At 37.3% G+C, this 27,225-nt stretch overlaps 1 protein-coding gene across 4 annotated transcripts in view; it reads left to right on the top strand.

The window, feature by feature from the left end:
* Positions 1 to 60: 60 nt before the first annotated feature.
* The window catches only part of NEK7 (NIMA related kinase 7), a 74,989-nt gene continuing 47,824 nt past the window's right edge, over positions 61 to 27,225 (top strand). The window contains exons 1-3 of one of the 4 annotated variants that reach the window (XM_026087857.1): positions 61 to 79; positions 12,521 to 12,605; positions 19,465 to 19,605. In XM_026087857.1, coding sequence (XP_025943642.1) covers positions 12,549 to 12,605; positions 19,465 to 19,605 — 198 coding nt within the window. In that variant the 5' untranslated portion in view covers positions 61 to 79; positions 12,521 to 12,548. Of the gene's footprint in view, positions 80 to 238; positions 287 to 12,520; positions 12,606 to 19,464; positions 19,606 to 27,225 lie in introns of those variants that run through there. The other 3 variants (XM_026087858.1, XR_003257048.1, XM_026087856.1) reach the window with 3 other exon arrangements.

Here is a 27,225-nt window from a genome sequence, read left to right as displayed (position 1 = left end):
CCCCTCGCTGCGTGGCTCCGTGGCGCCGCCCGCGCTCTCCAAGGCGGGGCCGCCGGCGAAGCCTCTTCTCCTCGTGCCCGTAGGTGCTTTCGGCTGCCTGCCTGCCTGCCTTCGCGCTGTTTCCTTCCCCCCTCGCGTGGGGTTTCGGGCGTGGGGTGGCTGCTCCCTGGGGGCGCCTGAGGGGGAGCCGTGACTGCACGTGTCCGCACAGGAACCGAGTCAAAAGAGCCTCGTCCCCCGGAGTAGTTTTGTTTTGCGTTGCGTGAAAAACAGGCTTTCTTAAATGGTAAACCTACTTCTGATAAAAGCTTTAGAGATGTGTGTGCAGTAAATCACTCCAACATCCGATTCTGGATGTTGAAAAAACTTTCTTAAGCCTTTTCCCTTCAGTACCGACTGCACAGCAAACTCTTCATGTCRGTTTGAGGTGATAGCACCATTTTCTCAGATGGCAAGGGCAGAATCACTTCTCAAAAATGATCATGCTTACATAGTAATTCTACAAAATGTGTTGACTATATTTCCTGTATAAAGTTATATCGCAAACTTGAGATGCAGAAATTACAATGAATGACATAGTAATCCATAAGATAGAAACTTTGGAGGATTTGATGTTAGGTGGTTATTTGTAGCTCCACTAACTTAGGAAAAATGAAACTTTAAAATACTGTATTTTCAGGGCTACCTTGGACACAATTCAGTGTTGCAGTGCTGTACAGCATGGGTAGAAGCCTCTATGTTTGAAGTCTTGGACTCAGGCTTGAGATGGTTAAAATGAAGTAGAAGACAATCATTAATTCATGGGCTATGAGAAACTTAAGTGGAGGTAGAGAACTGTTTTGTGTTGTGGAAGGACAGAAACTTAAAAGTACTGTCAGACAGCTTTAAAGTAGGAGCTTACAGCCCTCACATTTTTTTTTTCTTTTTGATCCTGAAGAAAGAATGTATTAAGAACATTTGTTCTTTAATTTCAAAATATCAAGATATTGTATTTGGAGAGTGACTTAGTGTCTTTCAGAGTTTATAAGAAATAAATAGAATCTCATCCTGCCCATGGAAATTGTTTCCAAGGAAGAAAAAAATTTAACATTTCAGTTTTTCATCTGAATGTGTGAGGGCCTATGAGAAACTCAGTTGAAAAATGCACCAAAAGACAGTCAAAATATTGCACAATGGTGCTCATATTACTATGAGTGTTGTCTTCTGAATTGTCAGATAGTGATACAGCCCACCTGTAGGTTTTTATGCACTAGAGTTGAACTCAATGCAGCCAGTCCAGTATACTTGTTCAGTGAGACAATTCGGTGAGACAGTCTGGCCATGCATACAAGTGATGCATGTTTAATATACCCTGCATTTACATTAGTGCTACATTCAGTTGTATCAGCATCAGCGAGTGCCTTATTGCTTTACGAAGTTTGACATAGTTCCAAACATCTGTGCTGTATGGATGAGTTGAGAGGTCTTCTGGGACAAGTCAAACTGCAATAATTTATCCTGTACCTCCGAGGAAATCCCTTGATTGCTTGGGGCTTGTCCAGGAATCCCTCCTGATTCCAGAGGAGAAGTGTTCAGGAGTGATTTTTTGGAGTGGGGAGTTATCTAGCCGGGTTAAATACTATTGGTAGTCGTAGGAGTCATCTGGCTGATTAATTGCCAGAAAAGTTGGTCAGTTTAGCTGCATTCCATGTGTTTTGCAGCAGAGATGTGGCCAGCTGAAAATAACTGATCAAAATGCCTGAGTGATGATGAGGGCAGCCTTTAGAGCACTAATGTCCATTTTTATTTATTTATTTTTTTATATCGCAGTTTGAAACCCCTTGGCCACATGGGAAGTAACCTGATTTACACTCAGCTCTAGAGTGAAGCACATCTTTACCTGTTTCCTTTTTAATAAAATATTAAAAGGATTCTTTCTGTCAGGTTAGTTACAAAAGCTGAAGAGAAACAATGCTATTAAAATGAGTTATTTCTCTGGTGAAGATAGTCCTGTGTTTGTCTCTTGAATGTAAAACATAACTGATTGAGTCATGTGAATTCTGTAGCTACAAATTGCAGTGTATTTCAAGTGCCGTTATCCCACATTGTGTAAACAAAGCATTATTGCTTATGTAATGGATTTTTTTGTTGCAAAGTTTTAAACAAGATATTAAAACAGTAATTTGTAAGAAAACAGTAAAAATGTATTTTTATGTACCTGTTTAATCAGGTTTTTAGTTAATTTTATGACATTAGCAGCTTCTCCCTTTTTTTATAGGAGAGAATTTAATTTGGCTGTTGCTTCATCTGGCATTCAGGAACTTGCATTCAAACCTCTTTGCTTTAATCTGTTTGGGATGATTGAAAACTACTTATAATGAAGTTGTTGCTCTCTTATTTAACAGTTAGATTTGTGTTGGACTTGCTTAATCACTTTAAAATGTTGTAAGAATCATATGTAAAGCCTGTAGATTAGATACTTGCTGAAATCTTTGGAAGAAGGTTGAGGTAGGTGCTGCAAAGTGTTGATAAATCTTTTCTTCTCATTTTAACCTTCTACTGTCAGTATATAAGGTTTGCAAAACTGTTGATTCCTTGAAAACTAGAAGGCAAAAAATCACAGGTGAACACAAAGTTCATTCTAAAACAAGAAGAAAATAGTGGTGGGAAAATGCATGGCATTCTGTTCTGTAGAGGCTTTCCTTCTGTGCCCTTTTCTTCCTCATCTGAGAGCAGATCCAAAAAAGGAGTTGTCTTTGCTGCAGTGAACTTTCAGTACTTGCCCTAAGTGAAATTCAGAATTGTGTTAGGTACATGGGCAGCTTGTAAAGCTCATGGAGATAATGAGGCCTTCAGAAGCAGAGCAGCGAGCAGCCTGCAAACAATGTGCTGGACGGACAGTCAGGCATGAAGGACACTCCAAGAACAGGAATGAATCTTGCACATTTTAGCCAGCGGTGCTTTAATGTAAAATACAGAAACAACTGAACCTGTGTATGAGCCCCTGCACCTGAGACAGAGTGCGCTTGCTGCTAGCGGTATCCTCTGGTGTTTTGCTTCTGTGCCCAAGGACTGTGGAGTCCTTGCTACTGTTGTGCCTGGTTCGGGATTGAAGGATAGTGCTGGTCAGAGGTTCATAGAAAGCTTGTTAAGTGTGGCTAGATTTTTCTCTTCTGATTCTGTCTGGTGGTACTTTCAACTCATCACCTTTGGAGAAGCTCAGGTTTTAAAAATTATGGACTATAGATATATTTGTTCAGGTTACAGATGTGCGTCTAACATTAGGAGTATGATACTGCAAGGTGTCGCACACATGGTTTCTAAGAGATTTGGGTGTTTCAGTAAAGATTTAATGGAATTATCGTTCGCTGTATGGTCTCTTCCACTTCCTCATCTGTAGCTTGTCAGCCATGGTTGTGGCACAGTCTTATGCAGACAACCGTCAAAACTGGATGCTTTTTCCTCCTGTGCCTAGCAGTAATACAACTTGTGTGACAGTGGTTCCAGCCTCTTAATTTGTCCTGCATCTTCTTTTAGCTCTTAAGTAAAACTGAGCTGGTTACACATTCAGTTGATCTCTTCAACATTTCTTTGTGAATAGCTTATTTTTTACAGATGCTTTCAAAACCAGCCCTTAATTAGGGAAAGAGCTCATCTCCCCATGTACTAGAATGGGGAGGTTTGGGGATTGTAAGGGTTTCCAAATTATGTCTTAATTTTTCTTCCAATTTTTTCCCGTTCTTCTCCTTCCACTTATTGTTTCACATTTCTACTTTCCCCTGCAGCGTGTCGTTGGCAAAACTCTTAGCTTTGTACTGAATAAATTGCCTTCTTTCTGTGCTGGCTCTTGCCCTTTAAGTATTTTGGGTTTCAGTACTTGTTAGCCTTTCTGAAAAGTAGGAATCCAAAAACAGTTTTCTGTCTTGATGTTCACTTACAAGGATGTGTTTAATTCATATATCTTAAAGAAAATGGAGTGAGTGGAGTTCTTTTCTAATTGCTGTGTGTTTTTGTATTCATCTCCTTTTTCCCTGCCTTGTTCAGGGCATTGGTGTAGGTCTTTGCCCCATTTATACAGATAATTTGGCACACCCAGTAAACTTTGCTTTTCAGAATTTGTTAACTTCATAATACTGTATTTCTTTTAGGTGGGTAGAGTATTTTACAGCAGGAAAACAATTTTAATATGTATGTATTAACTACATGGGACAGCATTTGTAAATATATTTATCATAGGTAGAGCTGCTATGCCAATAGTAGGTGAGTTCTTCTCGTATGGTTGTTCTGTGATGATGTTTAATCTTCAACTGGCTTTCAATCAATTTATTGAAAACAAAATCTAAAATACTAGACATAAAATTCATGAAGCAAATACATGTTAATGTATCTGTTTGTGGGACCGGGAGGTAACTTTACCAAATCTCTTGCAGGATTACACGTGTCCATACCAAATCTTGTATTTCTATGTCTTAGTCCAATCCATGATACTTACTTTAAGGTAAAATTTTGATTTCAAGTGACTGGTTATAATGAAGAGGGATAGAAAGCTAGAGGGAAAGCGCAACAGGTGGGGCATAGCCTGATGGCAGGGTTTGAATCCCTTCACGGGGGGGGATGACGGAGGCGCATAGTTGGCGGCTCCACAAGTTACTTTTTCAATTACCATCCACTAATGCATTTGGGTCAATCTGTGGAAGTAAACCCAGGGCACTGCCATTTTATGGTATTTCAGTTGATCCTTCTCGTACTGAAATTAATACTGAAACTCCTTTTTGCCCAGTGGAGGCAGCACTGGGCCTCCTGTTTCGGGAAGGGAGTGTTACGTTACGTGTGAATCTGGATGAGAGGATCAGTTGTGCTACACGGTGTGTTGCAAGATTGGGCTGCTCTCCAGGAGTTTGAGAGCAGGAAGCAGGAGATGCTTTTGGCTTTTTGTAAACATTGACTATGACCAGCCATGGTCTGTAATGTTTAGTGGAACAGCATTGATTGTTTGGCTATTACTTGTAAATATTTTAAGTGTTTCAGCCTGTTTCATCATTTCCAATGCTGTCTTGAAGCTGAGTATGTAATTTTATGAATGGATGGCATAGTAATGTATGTGTTTAACCAAACTTTATTTTAATAATCTATGTTAGTGAGTAATAATTTACTGGAAAGATACTGAGTTTGTCCTCAGCTGCCATTCCAATTATTTGGAAATTTATTTTCTAGTCAGACTCTCTTGCCACTCAAGTTAAATATGTCCATATGAAGTACAAAGAGTTTTTGAATCCTGGTGGTATAAAGGTGAATGAGTAATTTGTTGAAATGTGCTTTAGCACTTAAATTACAACCTAGTTGAATTTCATCTTTGATTTTTTTTTTTTTTTTTTCCAAATGGAAGCAACAAAAACATGAAAGTAAGAGCTGATTTTTTAGCTAAGCGGTTAGGAGTATTGTTCTTCTTACAAAGTGCTTTTCTGGGATACTCTGACCCAGAAAGTATATAAAAAAAATTTTGGGCACGTCAGAATCTTAGGATTGTTCAGAGCTGCTTTTAAGATATTGCGTGTAGGTGGCTGCTGCTGCTGTTTCCTAAGTGTTTCCTAAGTCTTTCCAAGTCTTTGCACTAAAAATACTGGCTACCTATGAAACTGAAATGGCTTTCACTTTGCAAGTAAAATGTTTCTAATATTGAACAGGATAAATAAATACAGTTTTATGTCATATTTTATACAAAACACTAGGAAAAATTAGTTTTTAATTTTAAAGAATTACACTAAAGTTGGATCTCAGGTTACTTTGCTTTTTGTATGTGACTTCTGACTTCCCATTTCCTTGAAAAACATGTAGCCGTACTGTTGTTTAACGTACCGTGCACAGTAAACCCATAATACTCGTTTTACAGCTGCCTGCATTCTCTTGCCTCGGCCTGCACCTTCCCCAGGTATCTCCCGAGAGAGGGGGCCGCTACTTTGAAAAGCRTTGGAGAACTCGTAGCTGGCTCCTGCCTGCGTGCTGTCCGTGCTCAGCGGGTGCGGAAGAGGCTGATCGGTGTCGCTGACCTGAGCATGGGCCGGGTTTGACCAGCAAGACGGTTCCCTCCGACCGGCCACCTCTTCCTTGGGTCAAGAATGACTATTAAGGCTATAGGTTTTATCAAACAGTAGGATATGTTTCTTATCCTACTCACATCAAGCTTAAAGGCCAAGCTGTTATTGCTGTGCTAGCAGAGGAAAAGAGGGTTGGAGGTCTGTCTCCTCCCAGAAAGTATGTGGTTTTGAGCTCGGACCCGAGAGCACTGTTGGGTCAGCACGGCGCTCCAGGCAGCGGGGAGCAGAACTGGAGTTGGCCTGGCAAAGCTGGACTCATCGAGATAAATGGCACTGACTAACACCAGTGTRGCGAGTCAGATAATTAAATATCCAACACAAAAAAGTTAACATACAGTTATCTAAACTGTTGTTTCCAGGGCACAGTTCTTTAATTTCAGAAAGGGTGACTATTTAAATGTTCTGCCTGGGTTTAAACTGAGCTCTCAGTTAGATGAGCGTCAACATTACGATATAAGCAAATAGGAATATTCCTCTAGTGTGTGTATATGGAGAGTAGTATTTATTTTTGTCTATATATATATATATWTTTTTTTTTCAGCTGATGTTGTTGCCGAGATGGGTTTTCTATATCTTTGAACATAATTGGTAAAAATAGCTGAAAAGTTCAGGGATCTAAAACCTGTCATTTAAAATGCTTGTTCAATATTAAAGAACTGAACTAGTTGACACCAGAAAGTAAGGAGTATGTAGGCTGTTAAATGAATGATTGTTTTTAGAGGGCCTCAGCCCTAACCTAACTGAAATAGTGTAATAGTTATAGTAAAAACTAAAAATACCTGCCTTAATTGACAGTATAATCCAGAAGTAAACATAGTACATTCTGTCCTTTTTGAAAAGCAGCTAAAGTGACCATGTGCCTGATTCAGCACGTTGTGAGCAGTATAACTTCGCGCTCCTTTGTGTTAGCAATTAGGTGGAGTGCATAAATCTGTATTATGTAGAAAGAAGGACTATTTAAGACTTTCAGGTTCTCAGTACAGTTGTAACACTGAATATTCTTTTAGGTAAATACATTCTCTTTTGGTACAGCTGTTGTTTATTCTTTGACATTGAGTATTGAATGTCCTCAGCTAGGCTCAAAATTAAGAGATAATAACATACAGCATGTAGCTAATGGAAACCATGTATTGTTGAGGCTATTAGTGATGCTTTCTGCAGGAGAGCACTGCATTTTTTGTGTTCTTCTAGAACTGCCTACTTTAAAACAATAACTTTATTACCTGCATTCTGTGAAATGTATTTCAGTGTGTATGGTTTATGGGTTTTGTGGGCTATGCCAACAGGGAGTTTAAAAAGCATACTTCATGTATTCAGGCAGTCCGTTTAAGCTTTTTCTCCTGAGATAATTTGATCATGTTTTGATAAAGATTTAGTTGCAGCAAGGAAGAAAATCACAAGGACTCCAGTTGTTCCCAAGTATATATATATTTTTTAATTTAAAAATCTTATTTTAAAATACGTTCTAGTGAAGTATCAATGCTGACTTCTGGTTTCTGTTCAAGAGTAAGTCTTATGCTTTTGCACTAACAGAGTCATGGATTGCCTCACTGCTGCTTTAGCAGGCTAGTGGAAGCCAGCTGAAAGGCAGAGTTTTGGTTTACTATAGAGGGCAAATTCTTTCGGTTTGGTGTGTTTCTCACTGCTGAAGAGGAAGGTTAGACCGTAGTTATTCCTTTTTGCTACTGCAGCTATTATTTTTCTGCTGTTTTTAGTTGAATGTCTTGGGAACTTTAGGATATTTTTAAAATAGAATTTCTGTCTTAGTCTCCACCTTTGCCTTACCTACACTGTTTTCCACTGATAATTTGTTCTTTTTAGTCTTATTTAGGTTTCCCTGCCATGGGTATGAGTCTCTTTTATTAAGCCGAATGTAGTGACATGCACCAATACTCTTGTGTCCCATGCACTGGGATTATGTRCATCTCAGGTGGAAATCTCTGGATTTCTAGACTTTTACTAAAAAATAAAAAAGCTGATTATGGGAGATAAGCTTTCTGTGGGGGTGTATAAATGAGCAATTGTATTTTGGTCTAGTTTGTATCTTTGCATGATCTTTAGATGTATTTCAGGTAGATATCAGAGCTTTGACTCATGTCACTAAGGAAGTGAATAACAACAGCAAGGCCTCTATATGGAAGAAACAAAAACATGTTACACCCAGTTCAGACAGTGGCTGGTTGATAATCTAATGTACTGGTAAGGACTTTACTGCCTTTGGTGTATTGTGGACTCAATACATGGAGTAAATAGTGTCAGTTAAGGGAGTAGCTATGCAATTACAATTTCGAATGAGAAACTGGCCCTATTGCTGTATCCCCAGCTACTTCATCCTGTATGCTTTATCGGGCATGGCACCGACTGTTTTTTATCAACTGAAAAAGACAAGGATTCAAAGCAGTAGTAGTTAACTAAAAATCTTCTCATACCTGCAAAGTGTTAGTTATTGTAACTGAAGTAGAAGATTTAGTGTATATGCTCGTGCTTCTTTGACCAGCCATCGTTGTTGTGTACAGATGAGCCTGAATCCAAATGATTTTAATCTTCAAAATGATCAAAAATCTTATTTGTGAGATAAAAGATTTGGTTATAAAAGAGACTGTTTCATTGTTCATGTCTTTACAAGTGCTGTGGTGAAAGCAAAGAACCTTTTCCTCCTAGATGATCAGTGTAAGGGCTTTTAAAAATATTAGTCTTTTAAAAATATTAGCTTTGGCGTTTGGAAATTTTGAGTGCAGGTGGTATAGTTGCCTTGGCTTTCACTTCATCTGTTGTCTATTTTCCATAAACACTGATATATCTATATATATGTCTCAATCATGGTGCTGAATTTGGGGAAGAAGGTCATTGTATTAGCTCTTAAAAGAGGGAAGATAGACATGTCTATAAGTTTGTTTTGTATTTGTTTTTCAGTTTTAAACAAGTGATGCCTTTTTGGTAAAGGCCTCTATGGAAGAGTAGTAATTATTGTCTGAATTTAATTTCCAAGATGGTAAATACTGTACCACTGTATTTTGACCTCTGGAGTTTATTATTTTCAGCAGGGTGAAAGGTATCCCTCACTGTGAAATCAGTCTTCAAGCAGCAAAATATAATTCTTGCTATGTTTATAAACAGTGCAAAAATTCATTTTGCATCCTTGGCATTTTGTGTGATCAAAATGCCAGATTACTCTAAAGAGTAAATCTATCATACAGTCTTCAAAGACAAAAAAAAAAAAGGGGGGGGGGGAGAAAAAAAAAAGGAAAAAAAAGAACTTACGTACATGGATAGAAAATACCAATTTCTACCTTTCCTCTGCAAAGCAACCCCCCCCCCCCAAGTTAATAAATCTTCCATGCTTCCTATGGTACAAAATAATGGTTATCTCTTTAATTTGATTTATTTTATTATATAAGCAAGCCACTAAGGATGGAGCTGCTAGCCGTGATAGTAATATTACTCCCCCCCCCCCCCCCCCCCCCCCCCCAACAAATCCCAAAACACTTCTGGTCAATGCCTCTGGTGTACTGTGGACACCAGACAGGATGAGGGAGTTACAGTTCCTGAGCTGAATCAAGATACATAGTCTAAACATCTTGACTTAGATCTCATTGGTCCTGGATAAATCTGTGATAGGGGATAAAGGAATTTTGCATTTACTACTTYTTCCCAGGGACTTAGAATCAAGTGGTTGTGACCCATAAGAACTATCTATTGGTGCATCGCATGGTCAGTATTCTCTAAAATGTAAACATATTAGAAAAACACATGGGAAAAGCATACTGCAGAAGTTTCAGTAGAAATATTAATAGCATCAAAAAGATTAAATTTCTTATAAATGATAATATTCTATTCAGTAGTAACACTTCAGAAAAGAATTCTTGGATTCGTGACAGTGATAAAAGGATCTTAGGAAATTAACAGAAGAAAATTTCTTAAACTTGTTATGGATTCCTTTCCCAGAACTTGTCTGAAGCAGTCACAACTGTATAAACCTCAGTGGATCTAACTGGAGAATTTAGGTGCGCTCTCGTGACAACAGTTTAGTTTTCAGTGGCTGATGCTGTTCTGTTCTGATTTCTTGCCTTTGGCAGGAGACTTTAATGGAAGATGTTGCAGAATGTGCAAGAAGTTGTCAATATTGGCATTCTAAGGCTGGTTAGGAGATTGACTAGCAGGTGTTTTGAAACACATCTGCCAGCTGTTTTTCACCTTTCTCACCACATTCATTCTTGCATTCTGAGAGGTCTTAACAATTTCTTATTGCCTTCTTGGAAGGATGTCAGAGCTATGGTGAAATTCTGTAGGTGACTGGTAAGGACTTTGGTGTTAACAGAGTATATGGTTTCTACYTCTTCCCCCCTGCACCTCTCACCTAATTTTGATACTTTATTACTTCTCTTGATCTGCCTGAAATTGCTTTTTCAGATCTCTTCTGATTAATTGGAACTAATAATTAAACAGAACAATAGAAAGTCCCAAACTGTATACTTTATACAGAAATAGTAAGGGTGGGAAGAAAAAAAAAAAAAWGAGATCCTTAGTCACCCAGGAAGATGACTGTGGTTTGGTGTTATGGATTTTTCATGATACTAGAATAACATGGGCTGACTTCTTTAAATGGGGGATGAAAACAAATCAGAATTTTATTATTATTTTTTTGAATCCATTCCACTGATTATATATTAGGACAATACATTGATGAACTTTGTAAAGCTGCTTTGTGATTATTTTATCAATTAGTCATGTTAACATAGTGATGCTGTAAGGATGATGGCATTAGTGTGAACACACATTTATTTGTTAGAATTTTTAAAAATATTTCAGAATGGGCTTTAAAAAATATTTTTCTAAGGTTTATTACTTTTTATTAGCAGTTATTTCTAACCTCTTTAGTCTTGCTTAAAAGAATTGTCAGGAAGACTTTGTAATGTGTTTTAACAGAGATATAGTAAGTTGTATGCTTTCATGCTCAATTTATATTAAAACCTAGTTCAAAAAAATTTTTTGTATGCATTCTAAAAAAAGGTTTCTGAAACATATAAGTAGCTTTGTGTGTAGAAAGACACGTTTTCAGTATTTGAAATATATAGACTTAACTTTTTTCAGAAACAAGAAATGAAAAACTGAAACACTATTATCTCCCATGGAGAAATTTGTTTTGTACTAGAGCTGATGCCTGGATCTAAAATTTCTTGCTTCTTTCTATTGCAAGACTCCATGTACTGTTCTTTAATTGTAAACATTTTAGCAGAAATCTTCCATGCTTATGTTCTCTCCCCCTTCCTTTTATGTGTGTCTTGGAGAAAGTAGTGTAGCCATTTATCAGAGTAAAACTGTCATACGAAATTTCCTACTTTTAAAAATTAAGAGTTATCAGGAAAGTGTTTTACTTCAGACTAACTCTAGAACTGTCACGATTTGGAGCCGGACAAGAGATATCTCTTCTTTCCCTGAAAACCTTGCCAGTTTTGACCAAGTAATGGGTAGAGATGCTCCACGTTTGTTCATGCACTGAAGAAGTCATCCAGGGCTTCCCCATACTTGGACCAAACTTGACTTTGTGTTGCGAGGCTGCTGGTGACCAGTGATGGAGCTCCTGAGAAGCACCAAGAAAACTGAGTGCCGCACCTCCTTCTCCTCAACAAAATATCATTTAGCCTAAGAAGGGGTTCACTTAGCTCTGAAAAAAGACAACCTCATGAGCATTTGCATTTTTGTCTCTCCTGTCCTTCCTGACAATGATTCTGCATGTTCTGCAGCCATTATTATTGATCAAATCCTTATATCGCTGTCTTGGGAGCTTGGCAAGCATATTCCTTCCATTTTATTGATGGGATATGAGAGGTTTTACAGTTGAGAATAGAAACCTGTGTCCCTAATATGATCTCCTTAAGCCCCCTTAGCTAGCTTGTTGGAATGTAGTGAATGTATACGTGTAGTTTTTGGTATCTAGTATCTAGACAAGACTACTCTTGCCTGCTCCCTAGAAATCAACAAATAAATTAATACAACGTTAACAGTAACTTGCATGCAGCAGTTGTAACTCTGCTGCTGACCTGCCATATCCCTTTCTGCTCTTAGGTCTAAGGGTATTGGCCAGCAGCTGCTTACGTAGCTGGCCAAGTGGCTGCGCTTATGAAGAATAATGGGGTGATGCAGCTTTTATCGGGTAGAGGTATACTAAACACTTGTAAGACTTGAGCCAGGCAAATGGCCGTATTACTAAGTTCATACATGTATATAGTGATTTATTTTGTCTTATAAAACAGCTAAAACCTGGAAATTCTCCTTCCCGAAACAATACAGGGCTGAGATACTTCAACGTGTTTAAGCTTCAGCAGAAAATGAGAATTAATAGGTGTATTTGAAAGAGCAGCTCTTCAATTTCTTTGCTGTTGTACACTGATCATAAATACAAACTGAATTACAGTGTAATGATTGCTTATATTTCCTTTTTTTAGGACACAAAGGACGCTTTTACGTGATAGAATGGATGAACAGTCACAAGGCATGCAGGGACCCACAGCTCCACCGTTTCAGCCACAGGTAACTTCCTTTTTTTTTTTCCAAACAGTTACTCAAGAGTAGGTGCTAGTGTTTCTTAAATAGAAAGAGACAAGATAGAAAATATTAATTCCTGTGGGAGAAGAAGCTTTAAAGAGATATAATGTCATTTTTGTGATCTTGAAATTCAGTGAATAGCAGCCCCATATTTCATATAAAAGAATTATAATATTTATTTTTTTTTTGCCTCCTGCTACTTCCCCAACTGGGAGGGGTTGGAGTGAGATGCAGAAGTGAAAGCAGTTTTCCTGAGAGATGGTAAGCTGTTAGACGCTATGTGCTTCAAAATTTTATCAGAGTTACCCTGTTTATTTCAGCCTATTCCTTTCAGTCTTCTCTTCTTACAACTCCCAGTGGTGATACTATGTGAATTAGAGCCATTCCATGTTGAAACTGGGCAAGAGGAATTCCTGGTTGCTGTAGTCTTGTTAGAAAGAAGATGCATGAGAAATTTAATCTTTGGATATGTGTTGATGTTGTGAAACAAAGGATGAAGATTATCTGATGAGAGAGTATATTGGGATATTGCTTTTTAACATTTTCAGAAGATAATTCTTTGAAGAAAGTTTTAAGATCCTTTGGAAGAATGCCCTGCAATATTTGCTGTGATGACCATCCCAAACTAAAAGCTGGACAGTTCTTTACAAAGCTGGCACCTAATTTTGTAATTTTCTTGTTAACAGCATAGGTGATAGGGCAATTTGTGCCCTTTATTTTACAAAAATAAAGGTGAAAGTTTGCATAGTTAATGAGTTTACAATAACCAGCTTTCTCTAGCTCCAGTGTTGGTATTGGAGCATTATGATAATAAAAATCTGGATTTAACAGCAATTTATACCAGTGCAGAACAACTACAAATTTAAGATGAATATGTACCTATGCATACAAATGTTTTGAGAAAATAAATATGTAATTTCAAAACAAAAAGAGAACTGAAAATTCATATTATGAATTTTTTTAAAGGGTCACCACTGTTACAGATTTGTCTTTTTTGACCAAATAGAATCGGGACACAGTTGTTCAAGGCTTTTTTTATTTATGGGGAAACTTCCTGTTGTTTTTGTTTGCTGACTACAAACAGGTGTCATATTTCCTCATCTCTCAAATGCTCTATGAAGAGCATTTGAATATCAGTTTCTGATGTACAGAATTGACTTTTTGAGGACTGCTTCAATTTAGGACCGTTGCTTTAACCTATGCATTCAGTTTATGAATTAATACTAGTGAAATATGCTTCTCATTTTAATGTTCCAAGTAATATGGATCATCTTCATGTTACTTGCAGATACCCCATTTTCTTTGCAGTAACATAAGAGCAGACCCAGAAGCAATTGTACTCTAATCAACAAGGCACTCCTACAAAAAAAACTAATGTTTATTCTCAGCTTTGGTTAACTAGCAACCATTTAAAAAAAAATCTGTGCTATTATTCTTTTTTTTAAAATAAATTACTGTGTAAACTACACTATACACAATTCTCTTATTTATTTCCCCCCCTTTTTTTTTCTTGACACTTAAGATTTGGATTTATGGTTCTGAGCTGGTCTTGCATCAGAATATCGACTATTTTGCATTTCAAGGCATAAAGAGCAAAGGGGAACAAGCATACTCGGTTAGACATTATTTTAATATTACTCTGGCAATATGACTCTCAGTGACATTTTCATCTTGTTAACTCCAATTATTTTTCCTTTGAGCCAGATAGCCACTTTAATTCTTATGGWTTTCCTTTACTTTTGTAGCATATAACGAAAACAAATTAGGACAAATATTTTTATAGTGAAAAGAAATTCTTATAAATACAAGTTAATTACTGCTTACTGTTTCAAATCATGATGATGGCTACTGTACCTGATTCCTGATGGTTTTAGGAGAAGCAAGAACTGGAATAGAAAACACAGGAGAATATGAGCAAGAGGCGAGATAATGGTTCAGGAAGAATTGTGTGTTAGAGAGTTGGTTGAACCTGTGAAGCTCTTCCAATTGTATAGATTTATGTTCTAATCCGTAGCAAAATAAATTACCCTAACAACTGAAAATTGTTAATGAGGAACACAAAAATGTTTAGCCAAATAGTGTAGTGGCTCAGTCCCAATTAATTTGGAAGCACCATTTCATATTCAAACTGTACAATATGATACAGAGCAGTTAATTTTATAAAAAAGAATTTCTGTTATCCATTGAGATGTTGGACCTAAACTTTGCATCCAGACTTAGGAATCTTGCAGCCTGGCCAAAAAAATCTTTGTGTTTAGGCATTTATTTGGTGGCATACTCTTCTAAAAATTACTGTATTGTACTGCTGGACACTACAGTACTTGCATAATGATTTTAAGGTGCAGAACTAAATGAAACTTGAGTAGGTAGTTTAGGCTTATACTTGGTTACTTAGAAGTTCATTTTCTATTTGGAATTAAGTGCCTGACATCTATGTCATAGTGTTCCAACTTTGCAGAAAAGAAACTATACTTCAAGAACATTTTGCAGATAGAAGGTTTGGCAATTCTTAGACGCTGTACAAAGGATTATAGAAGAAGGCGGAACAATATGAATGGTGTCTGATACGGTAAACTTCAAATTTTAGAACCTCTTCAAGAGCAGAACTGGAGCTTTTTAGCATCTGAGCAGAGAAAAATGTGGCCTGTTACCAACCCTGATAAATCAAACACAGAAGTCTGATACAATGGATGATTATGCCTTCGCTGATGAACGTTTTAGTAGAATTCTTCAGCTAAATGGTTAAAAAGTGTTGACATACAATTTATTGTTCCTAAGCTTCATAGCTATATCACTGAGATAAAGAAGAACAATTCCTGTTTTTACGTTACTTCATTATATTCTCTATGACATCTGCTGCTGTGAAGTTTAGGATATAGTCTGTTTCCCATGAATCTTGTTTAATTGTGTGACAGTTGCTAAACAACTGCATTTTGGTAGCTTTGATTAGAAGTAATGAATAGCGGAGAAAAAAACTGGGCATGCAGTAAGGTTTTCTGTACTCTGCTAATTAAATGAAGTACTCAAGAAAAATTACGACTCCATGTAATACTTCCTGCAAGTTTCATTCATTTGGCAAAATTGAGTGTCTTGGCTTCCGCTACTGCATCAGCTAAGGGTTTTAAACTGCATCTTTGTGTAGCAAGGGGGTTGCATCCGATTATGTCCTTAAGATTCCACTGAGAAAACTCTTTAAACATCTTTAAATTACCAGCTCTTCATATCCAGCAGCAATCTTGTTGGTGGGCAATTTTGGGTACACATTCGAARGTGTGGGAGTGAATTGGATACCAAAATTTTACTGACTGTCAAAGAGTCATAGGCTTCCARATACTAGGACTGGATCCAAAGTCCGTCTAGTTTAGTATCTTTCTAATAGTGCTTTGAGAAGCATAATAATACTGTGTATTCACAGAAACAGACACAAACAAATGTATACGTGCATGACTGTATGTAACTCCTAACTTTAGTAATTGGCAGCTTAGACCCTTCCTAAGTTTGGAGTTGAATCTGGACCATCATGTTTCATATCAATGAATAGTTCTATAGTACATGAATTTATCAATCTGTTTTTAAACCCGTCTCTACTTTGGCTTCTGCAGTTTCAGATGGCAGCAAGTTCCACAACTTAATACTGCATTTGGTGGGGTGTGTGTGTTTGTGTGTGTGTATTTTTTTTCTCCTCTTTACTTTTTTTCAGTTTCTTAGAACTTTATTATGTATCCCTTATTGTTTATTTTCTAAGTTGAAGAGCCATAGTTTATCAAGTCTTTTTTCTTATACAGAAGCCATTGCATATCTCTTCTCAGCCTTGCTATTCTGCTCTGTACATTTTCTAGTTCTCTTGTATTTCTCTAAAATGAGTGATCAGAACTATGTGCACCATTCAGGGAGCACACAATAGATCTAGCACACAATAGACTTCAGTGAGATAGTTGTTTTCCATTTCATTTGAATTCTTTTTCTAAAAATGTCTAGCTTTCTATTTGACGGTCACTGGACAGTCAACTTAACTTTTCAAGGAAGTATTTCGCCAGTATTTTGAGGCTCCCTTTCCTATGTGGTAATAGCTAATTTGAAAATCATGATTCTCTGTCTTCAGGGTTTTATTTATCACAGTGTTTCTGATTACTAACCTTAGGATTTGATTTGTTATATATATTGAATAATAGTTTTCTTTGGGATTTCACTGGTAACTTCTCTGAGGAAAAACACTTATTCCTGCTGCTGTTTCTCATCTTACAGCTGGTTATTCAGCTGGTCAATGTTCTCTTTTAACCTGTGAGAACTTAGTTGATAGCTTAAGAATCCTTACGTAAGTCACTTGGTTGAAAAATCTGTGAAAATGCACGTTGTTATTTCTTCAGCGGAAAAGCCTAATTAGGAAATACCTGTCCCGTTCTACTCTTGTCTGTTTAGTAGAATCTCTAAATAGCTGCAGTTCAGCTTTGGCTGTGTTTAAAACTGAATTTGTGAATAATTAAAAAAAATAAATATATATATTTTTAAATCCAGATCACTTCTTTGCCACACAGGTAAGGGAGCAGTGCTGAGGAGCTTGTGGTGGGAGCAAGGACCTGCTGAAAAGGCGTTGTCACTGGAGAAACCAATGCGTGCTGCATGCTAGCCTCACTGTATGATAGGATATTTTGGCGAGTAAGGGCCTATTGGTTTCTTCAGTGGTTTCTAATAGATTTTGTGAGGCCAGCTGTCTTTTTGCATGCCTCCTTTGATCAGTGCTGAAGTGCATTGGTATTTTTATGGCACATCAGATGCTTTTGAAAATTTTAATGTCCAATATAGTAGGAATTGCATGTAAATCCGAATGTTCTTGGAAAAGCACTGAATTAGCACCTCTCTTGAGAGATCCGGCTAATCCAAGAGCTACTGTCTGCCGTAGACTATCACAAGTTGACTGCGTATCAGAGGTTAACTGTGCCTGCCCTGTACTGCTGCGGCCTTTTGACCAAGCTGTGCTTTCCTTCACTCACAGCTCTCTGCAAACTCGTATACCAGCACTTTTCTTAGACTGAAACYAATCTGAAAATGGGCATTATGGTTTCTGTTGAAGATTGTAATCATTTAGATGTCATACAAATGAGCTCTTCAAGTGTTGATTAATTAATTAGTGTATTAGGTTGTTTGTCTTAATGCTTTCTACTAGAAATTATAAACTGAAGTTTTATTGTCTACCCCCCTCCTGTTTCTTCTGTGCTCAAGATTACATTTGAATATATAGCTGACAAATATAATTTACAGAAGTCTATTCAGAGCAAAAAAGAGAATAATATTCTGTTACAGTTTTTAGTACATTGCTTGCCTGGAAGTTTAAAAAATGGATCAGAAAAGAGAAAGCAACTCTTTGATCGTTTTAATGTTGTAAGATAGCTCTTTCATGGAAATTGTAGTATTCTATGTGGCCACTGATTTACTCAGTGAATAAAATGTAATGTGATCGTTAGTGAAGTGTATATAATCTGCTCTGTTACGGTCTCAGACCGAAGGAAACCTTTATCCTGCGCAAGCTTATTTCTCTACAAATTGCGCCGTGGCTAGGAGAGACCCCGTGGTAGCTGGAGATGTGCAGCTATGCTGCTTCTCACGTCAGCTCTCCACATCTAAAGTGTGTGACAGGACAAGGGAGCAGATGAGACAAGCTGTCACTCAGCCACGCTGCCCTTTGAAGAAAGGCCATGGGGGGGAAAAGGTGCCGCAAATGGGCTGTGAAGTTTACATACACTGCCCACTGTTAAACAGATTACCTCTAATGAAGTGTCTAATGCTCAGGCCATATCAGCCTAATCCTTGGTGGCAGTTCATCCCTCAACTGCCAAAAAACACCGCCCTCTGGCCCCCTCTCGCCACTCTGGCCGCCAAGCACAGGGAGGTGCCCGGTCTTAATAAAGCAAGACAGTGTGTGATCTGACATGCAAATGTAGGTCATTGCATATGTAAATGTGTGATTACAAACCTGCATGCCAAAACACATTAGCGAGACTTTGCTCTCAGCATGTGGTTGTCACACTGCCTTAGTAGTTTACGCTAATATTTGTCAAGTTACTGTGCAGACAGAGGCAGCAACTCCCAGTTCAAACGGGAAGTACACAATACTTTTTAAATATAGCCTGTTTAAAGAATCTGTACCTTACAGCTCTGCATAATGAGTTTAAAATCTTAAGAGTGATGTGCGATTTTGGATGTTTCCCCTAAAAACCCTATAAATACCTGATTAAGCTAGGCCCTTCATTTTAGAATGCACTCTAGCATTAACGTAGCATTGCTTCTATCAAAATAAGAGAGCGTTCTAATAATTTGGTTTCTGGAACAACAGAAGAATATATAAAAATATATTGCATAGCTACTGTAGTATCCACTTAAAATACTGTATCATGCAAGTTGATCCTTGATTATCTCTGTTTTTTGAGTGGAGGAAGCTAAGACGTAAAAAGGAAAAATGGCAAAGGAAGGCTTGATGGGATTTCACTTCTGCTGTATCTCAGACTCCTGATAAGTTGAAAACTTTTTTTTTTTAAATGCATCTCAACATTTTATGATTAAGTTTTCACTCCAAGAAGAGTATAGTAGATGCTTTCTTTAGTCTTGTGACTAGTCTGGGACAGTTTTGGTTTTAATACATTTGAATAAAACAAGTTTAATAATTTAAAACATTCTTTCAAATACTTGTGTATCTTTACACTCGCATGACTGTCTTATTAACTTAAATTTAACATTAAAGTTGTATGCTAGTTTCTATAGGCTCGGGACTGTAGTTCAGGATCTGATTGTAGTTAGTGCATCTGCTTCTGTAAGTGACACAAACTTCTTTCTAACATCTTAATTTTAGAAAGCGTTGCGACCTGACATGGGCTATAATACGCTTGCCAACTTCCGAATAGAGAAGAAGATTGGCCGTGGGCAGTTCAGTGAAGTTTACAGAGCAACCTGCCTGTTGGATGGGGTACCAGTAGCACTGAAAAAGGTTCAGGTAAGGATGTCTTTTTGTTTGAAGCACCAGCTAAGTAGAAGCTTAATAGTAATATATAAATATTTAAAAAGATTTGCTGTAATTCAGTTTAAAAGGTAAACATTATTTGGACTTCATCTTAATTTCCTAGTACCTAGATGCTAAGCATTGAGAAATTCATTAAGAGCTTTGAAAATTCATGACATAGCTTTTGTGTAATATTGCACAAACTGATTTTTTTTGTAGCTCACTTTTTCAGGTAGTGAATATACTCTAAAAGTGCATACATCAAAGAAGGTGCATATGTAATCAAAGTCATGATAATTGAAATGAATTACTGTTTCAAAAGACTGAAAATTACCTGAAACAAGTATAAGTCAGAAAAGAACTATGCCTGGAGCTATAGCTCTGTTGCCTTTTAGACTATAAGATACAACTGAGTTCATATTACCAAGTTCATGAATAATAAATCTATGTGTGTGGGACCTGAGTTAGTAATTAAACGCAAGTACACTGTGGAATTAAGTGAATTGCATGGGTCAAAATTTGTGTGTGCTTGAGGGCCCTGATTATTTCCATGATTCACAGCTTAAATGGGAGAAAAAACAGCGGTTTTATGGCAGAAGATAGAAGAGCGGCAAATCGTTTGAGTTTAAGGCAGCCAAGAAACATGATGTCCCTGTAAATTTCAGCATAAGAAATGAGGATGGCTGATTCTTTGCTCAGATACCTTGTCATTGCAGTAAATTTTAATATTTTCACCAGAACTGCCATTTTAAATGGAAAACTCTCTTGGTTTTTTGGTCACCCAGGCAAAAGACAACTCGATCTAAGCCTATGTTCAGTAGTATTTCCATTTTCTTTTTGCTTTGTTAGAAGCTGCTCAGAGATGTTTGTTTATAAGACAATTATACTTTAAAAAATTTTCCACTGGAATTGCTTTGGAAATTCATTGATTTGTTTAGTTTCAAAATTGAAACTAAAATTTTAGTTTCAGTTCTGATCTCTTGAGAGAGATTTAGCAGACTATTTGAAGTTTCATTGCTGCCAGTCCTGAAGGGTGCTGCTTTTTTTTTTTTTTTAACTTGTATATTGCAAAACCATGTACATAACATTTCAGAGACTCTTGCTAGCRTTTCTCAATTTTAACCATTTTCTTTTTGCTGCACTAACGCATGCTGTGTTAGTTTCTCTGTCGTATCCCGACTTGCTATTCTGTTTCTGTGATTTCCTGTGCTCTGCAGCACCAGGAGGCAGGGCTAGACCTGGAAATGATTTTAAAAAAAAAAAAAAAAAGAGAGAGAGACTTGGTTCTCCCTTCTGGGAAAACTGCCAGAAATATACTACTTCAAAAGCTGAAATACGTTCTAAGAACTTTGATCAACGGTCTTAAAACATTAGGCTAATTCTTCCTTCATTTACAGTGCRTGAGAAACCAAAAAGGTCAAATGTGACTTGAAATTCATGTCAATTAAGGGGGCTGTGGAATGCCTTGGTACTTGACGGAAAATCATAAAGTCCAGCCTATCAGTGTTCTAACTATGAAATTTTTATAACAGTGTTTTCATTAAGAATACTGAGGCATTATAATGTATACTCTTACAGAGCTTTGAAAGTCAGTATGCGTAGCTGAATTCTTACATGTCAGACTTCCTCATTTGACGAAAGTCTTTCCATCCCATGGAGAAGGCATCACGCTGTCCATATACCAGTGTAAAGTGATGGTTTCTATTGCATCAAAGCCTTCTTTTTCAACCATTTGATAAACTTCTAAGGATTTACCTGGTTGTTAGTAGCAAATGGGGTAAAGAGCTGTAGATCTCCCAAATGACTTTATCCTGACGCAGTGCTCTAATTGCCTTAAGGTATTCAAATATGCTGTAGTGTTTTTTTTTTCTTTTTTCCCCTCTTGAATGTTATTGACTAATGCATGTCAGGAGGAACTGTTTGCTGTGGTCTGTGAAAATAATAATCCATATAAAGGCTGGATCTAGGTAGAAGACAGTATTATCTGAACAGGAAGTGAGATTTGGATGACCTATGGGGTAAAGAAGAAAAATACTAAGAGTACTATGATATATCACCTAGAGTTCCAATGGATGGTGGCAGCACTGACCGTGCTTTGGCAGAGCCATTTCAGCTTGCATAGCTGACATCTAAAGCTGTTTCATAATGGGACAGAATACCAAACCATTACTGTATTTCTGTGACGTTCCCTGTACTTCCCTAGAAGTATATTTTTATATAGTGACTGTACTTAATTTTACTATAAATATACTTTAATACGTATTTCTCTTCTGGTGAGAAGTGACTGCCTTTTGGGGGAGCTTTTTCAGATTTGCTCTTTTTTTCTTTTTCTTTTTCCTTTTTTTTTTTTTATTTTTGTACAACATCTTTCATGTAAACTGTGTCCAAAGTTAACAAGTAGACATGTAGAAACAAACAAAAACCCCTCCACCCACCTTTTTTTTGTTTTTTTTTTTTTTTTTTTTTTTTTTTTTTTTTTTTTTTTTTTTAATTTCAGTCATGCTTCCTTTTATTCAAATCAAAATAATGTTTTTTTTTTTTTCCTGATCCTCATTAATGTAAGCTCAGCATTGACAAAACAGACTAGGAATACTTATTTCTGTCATGTGAGGGACACTGTGTTCTCTGTATTTTAGGCCTGTGCCTGGGCATTGTTTTGGTCTGTTTTCCACATCTCCACACTGAGCCAGCATCTCTAAATCCTGTACTTTGTGTTAAGTAATGTAAATGAGTTCTGGACTTCTCTCTGCTTTTCCATCTTCTGCCCATTTTCATCTCAACTACTGTCTGCCTTCCTCTCTGATCTTGCAAGTCTCATTTTCCCTCCGATTTGTTTTTCTGGCTGGCTTGGATCTATCTCCAGTCTCTTTCTGTGCATTCTGTCAGTGGCTCTCTACCAAACCCCACTGTTTGTTTTTGCCTTCGAGGTCTGGTGTGACTTGCCATCGTTCTTCAGTTACGCTCTCTTAAGCAGTTACAAGACATCAAGCCGTTCTTTGTTCCACAAGGATTGCCAGTTTTGATTGCTTGTGAAGCTTTCCAATGAGAGTGTTTATTTTTTTGCTATTAAAATTTTATTTGGCTGAAGTATGTACAATATTGATAAATGTTATATTAAAGTGTACAGAATGTGTATTTGTGGAACTTGAGCAGAAGCAAGTGGCAATAAGATGCTGTGGGAGGAAGGACAAGCAGATGGTGACAGAAACTGCTCTTTCTGAGTTTGTAGTTGCTGCTGAGTCCAGATGACATGAAGTAGTATTCTTCATTAGGTTTCCTGTCAGATATGTAGCAGGGTGAAGACTATTATAATTTGCAGTTTCTTACTAGAACTGTAACCAGCAGAATACACAAAATAGTATGTTTGGTCTTTTCTTCCAGTTGTACCCTATGTGCTTCATCCCCCTGTGTATGATTTGCCTTCTTGCAACTAGTGAAGTAATACTAATATTATATTCTCACTACATATTATATACTCTTTCCCATGGAAACATATTTTTGAGATGCTGTTGAAATATTACCTAAATAAAACCAGAATCAAAAACTACCACTTTCATTAATGTTTAAGCTACCCTTAGTCAAAGAGATGTCAGAAAAATTGGCCACAGATAAACTATGAATGTAGAAGCCTAAACTGGAAGTTAGATAATTTTCTTAACATGTGTTAAGTTTGTGGTCCAGATTCCGCTGACTAGACCTAGGCAAGAAACAGCACATCTCTACTGCTGCCACTGTAAATAATCCTTGCAGCAGAGCCTTGAGCACTATCATATGTCCTTCTGTGCAATGAAACCTAATGGTAACTTAGAAGGGGAATGTAAGCAACCACTAGATACCAAAATGAACTTTCTCAGACCATCTTTAAGGGACAAAAACACTCAGCTATCAGTGAGTGAATAACTCTGGTAAACAGTTACTTTCTCTCTCTCTCTCTCTCTCTCTCTCTCTCTGATCTCTCAGTCCTGATTCTTGCCAGAGATCTACAAAATGCCTTTCAAAACCAAGACTAGGTATTAAAATTCAGAAAACTGCATGTAACCAAAACAGTGGCTTCAGAGATTGGTTTTATGGCACATAGGAAGATCATACCTCCTTCCCCAGTCTTTGTCCCGCAGAGTACCATCTACTTGTCATTCCCGATGAGTTAGGTTATGAAACACTTAATCACCTCCCCACCTTTCTTTAGCCCCACTTTTTAACTGCCTGTTTAACATCCGTGGGTACAGCCCACCTTTTCTTTCAAAGATGTTAGATTTTGAGCAACAGTTCTCTTGTTTTTTGGCTTTGTGAGATGCTCCACCTATTTCAGACCTAAAGAAAGACTTCCGAGTCTGAAAACCCTTGTAAGGGCTATTAGCAGTAAAGCCTTTTGTTGGACTAAGCCTTTGTCCTTAAATGATCACAGCTATGGCAAATCAGCTAATCATTTAATGATCAGCTGAAGCATCATAATGAAGGCAAGTCCCTAAGTTGTCACATCACCAAATAAATTCCTGCCAGTGTGAACTGTGAGATTGGTGTTAACTTAAAAGCATATGGGTTAAAATGGTTTATTTTTTAGAATATAACATGGGAGTTGTAAATATCTAAAGTCAGTGACTGTAAGGGTATAGGAGTTCACTTTAAGCTGTGTGTTTTTTTTTTTTAAGTAAACCTTTGCTACTCACAATATTATGTGGAAGTGCATATTTTCACAAAACTCCAGATTCATTTTAATTCTGCTTTGCATTGTTCTGTATTTCCTTGCCTTTCATTCCAGAAGTGGAGACCCTATGTTAGAGGATCAAACAATGAATCCTTTTATCTAGCACTTTATATTCATTATTCATTGTGCATTGTCAGTGGATTGTTGCTTGGGGCTTGATTTRGAGATAATTAATCGTAGGAAAGCACTTGTAATTTCACACTTTATGAAACACCGTTGTCTCAATATAGCAGTGCTGTAGTGGCAAAATACTGAATAGCAAAAATTAGCATTAAGGTATCATAACTCTTAATATTTATGTTCTATTGGTCTTTATTTTGCTTATTTGTATGCAGATTTATCTTGCAACAGTCATGTTCATGTTTTGCTGATGAAATAAGTTTTGTTAAGGTATTTTCAGTTTATACAGAATTTTAAACAAATACTTTTGTTTTATGGGTTGAATTGCCATTTAAATGGTGAGATTAAAAAGTCCTTTATCCCTCTAATATCAAAGAGGAAATCTTGGAAAARCACTGGACTTTAGAGCATGAGGAACCAAGTCAGCTCCCAACTTGGCGTGTTCTGAAAGTGGTAGTTTGAGGTTAACGTTCGAAGTTAACACTGCTGCATTCATTTGACTTCAGAAGTTAAGTTAAATTGGTAGTTGGTAATTGATCAAATATGTTCTGTGCTTGGAAGCTATGGCTCGGTGTATTCCATCTGGCGGTCAAATGGTTTTAAAACTTTCTGCTATTGTGTGCGCACGGCTCTCTAGGAACTCTAGCTGCTAGCGTGCCTCTATGTAAGAAACATATTCAGGATGTTGATTTCATGTTTTGCAATCTTTTTGTTTGGGTAACACATCTGCATAGGAAACGGTTTGTGTTCTGTATCTTACAAAAGCTTACAAACTATTCTAAATATTGATGTTTCTTGATAGTTCTTACAATGGATATTTCTAAAATGCTGAAAGAATACAGTTGTAATCCATTCTGACATACAGGTACTAGAGAAATGATTCAGTGCAAAGTTACCAGAAATCCCTGAGTTGCATAGCACACTGTAAGAGTATTTTTGAAGAAGTACCAATGTTTGCTTATCCTTCTAATCTTCCTTTGATATTTGCTATTGATTACAGTGGGAGATGGAATACTAAGCTAAACGGACACTTTGTTTAACCTAGTTTACTGTTTCTGCATCTCTCTCTAGAAACAGAAAACATGTTTGATGTATTTATTGGTTTATTTTAAGTCCTGGCAAAAAAATCAGAATTTTGGAAGGACTTTAAAAGGTCCTCTTAAGTCTCTGTAGCTGTATTTGGATAACTGGTTTAGGAATTTCACAGTACATGCCAAGTAGGGTATGGTGCTTACAATGACATTTTTGATTATGCTCTGTGAAAACTGATGCACAAAAAAATTTAGTATCACTTCTGCTTATTATTAGGTTTTCTACAGCAAACGTAATTACTCTGTAGAAATGTTAATCTTATCATAGCCCTCAAAAATAGAAATTAGGGAAAATAATTAAAATTTTTATTAAAAGCTGTAGTATTACACTGTGCAATTTGTGTGGGCTAGAGAAGCACACGCCCAGCCTGATTTACCCTGTGATCCTGACCTTATAAGTGGAGCCAAAAATTAGAACTTATTGTTAGTCTAATTAATGTCCTAACAGTCTAATCAAAATGCAGCAGTTATTATTATTAGCCAATTACAGTGATGCTGATGCTTGTAGTCCAGTTACTGCTAGTTCCCAGTAGCTGATAAACACAAATTTCCTCCTATCTACCCCATTCATGCTCACCCTTCCAGTGTGGTGTTATGTAAATCATCAGTGTCCTGAGCCCTTCACTGGAGGAAGGTGTTGATGGTGGGAGCTGCTTCCTCCTTGGCTGTGCATCTACTTGGGATTATACTATGGGCTTTCAAGCAGTCAGTTGCTAATGCTTCTTACTGGTCCAAAAGTTTACTGATGTGGATCACTTAGGTTTTGTTAGACTTTTACCATATCTGGTATAGTTTCCTTAAGGTAAGACCATATAATTGCACAAAGCTGAGCTGAAGCTAAAAACAGGTGAGGCATTAGACACCTGACTGTAACGGTGTTGGTAAAGGTGAGTCATCCAGTCGCTAGGCATGTGCTGCAACAGCTAAACCAGGCTGAAAAATAAGTTTGGGCTAGGACAAGTCGAGACAAAACCCGACGAGTCCTTAGGCATTGCATTGCTGTGCCAGGATGAGACCTGCGGCCACCGAGAGCAATGGTGACCGTGCTGGCTGAGCGCACAGGGCTGCCCAGTGCACGTGTCAGGTACTTGTGTGTTGTGCACGCTGGGGAGGGATGGAGTATGAGCTGACCTTTCAGGTTGGTTTGCTGAGTAATGTCACCTGAAGATGAGATAAGTCTTTTTTGCAAAGCTACTAAGCTGTTAAAGTTAGAGTGGAAATACTGACATAACTTGATATCATTATGTTAATGGCCAGTCTACAGTAAACCACAAACAAAGGACAATGTCTCCTGCGTGATAATCTGGTTTCCTGGAATTCCTGAAAACCATCATTCTAATAGTTACCAGGTGCTATATGTAATTTTGATATACACTTGAAAGGATGTTCTTAAACTTCTAAAATCTTTTATTGTGGCTTCCATTTTTCAGTGTAAGATGTTCTTCAGTGCTGAGTCATCTGGTGATGAAGTGTGATTTTTTTCATTTGTTTGTTTGCTTGTTCTGTTTATCCTAGTCTCCTTGAGAGCTGATGTGGCAGAATATACRGTAGGTGCCTCTGATCTGAAATGGAGCAGTTCTGCACAATGGAAAGAAAATCTATTGAGAAAGAGAACCTGCAAGCAGTTTGAATGTGAAGAGGTTAGATATTCTTCAGAGGCTGAAGTTTCCCCCACTCCCCCTGCAATCTTGTGGTTGA

Source organism: Apteryx rowi, unplaced genomic scaffold (assembly GCF_003343035.1).
Source record: "Apteryx rowi isolate R43461 unplaced genomic scaffold, aptRow1 scaffold_74, whole genome shotgun sequence".
Classification (NCBI taxonomy): Eukaryota; Metazoa; Chordata; class Aves; order Apterygiformes; family Apterygidae; genus Apteryx; species Apteryx rowi.
Note: the sequence above shows the minus strand (reverse complement) of the source record. Positions and strands in the feature narration are given on the sequence as shown.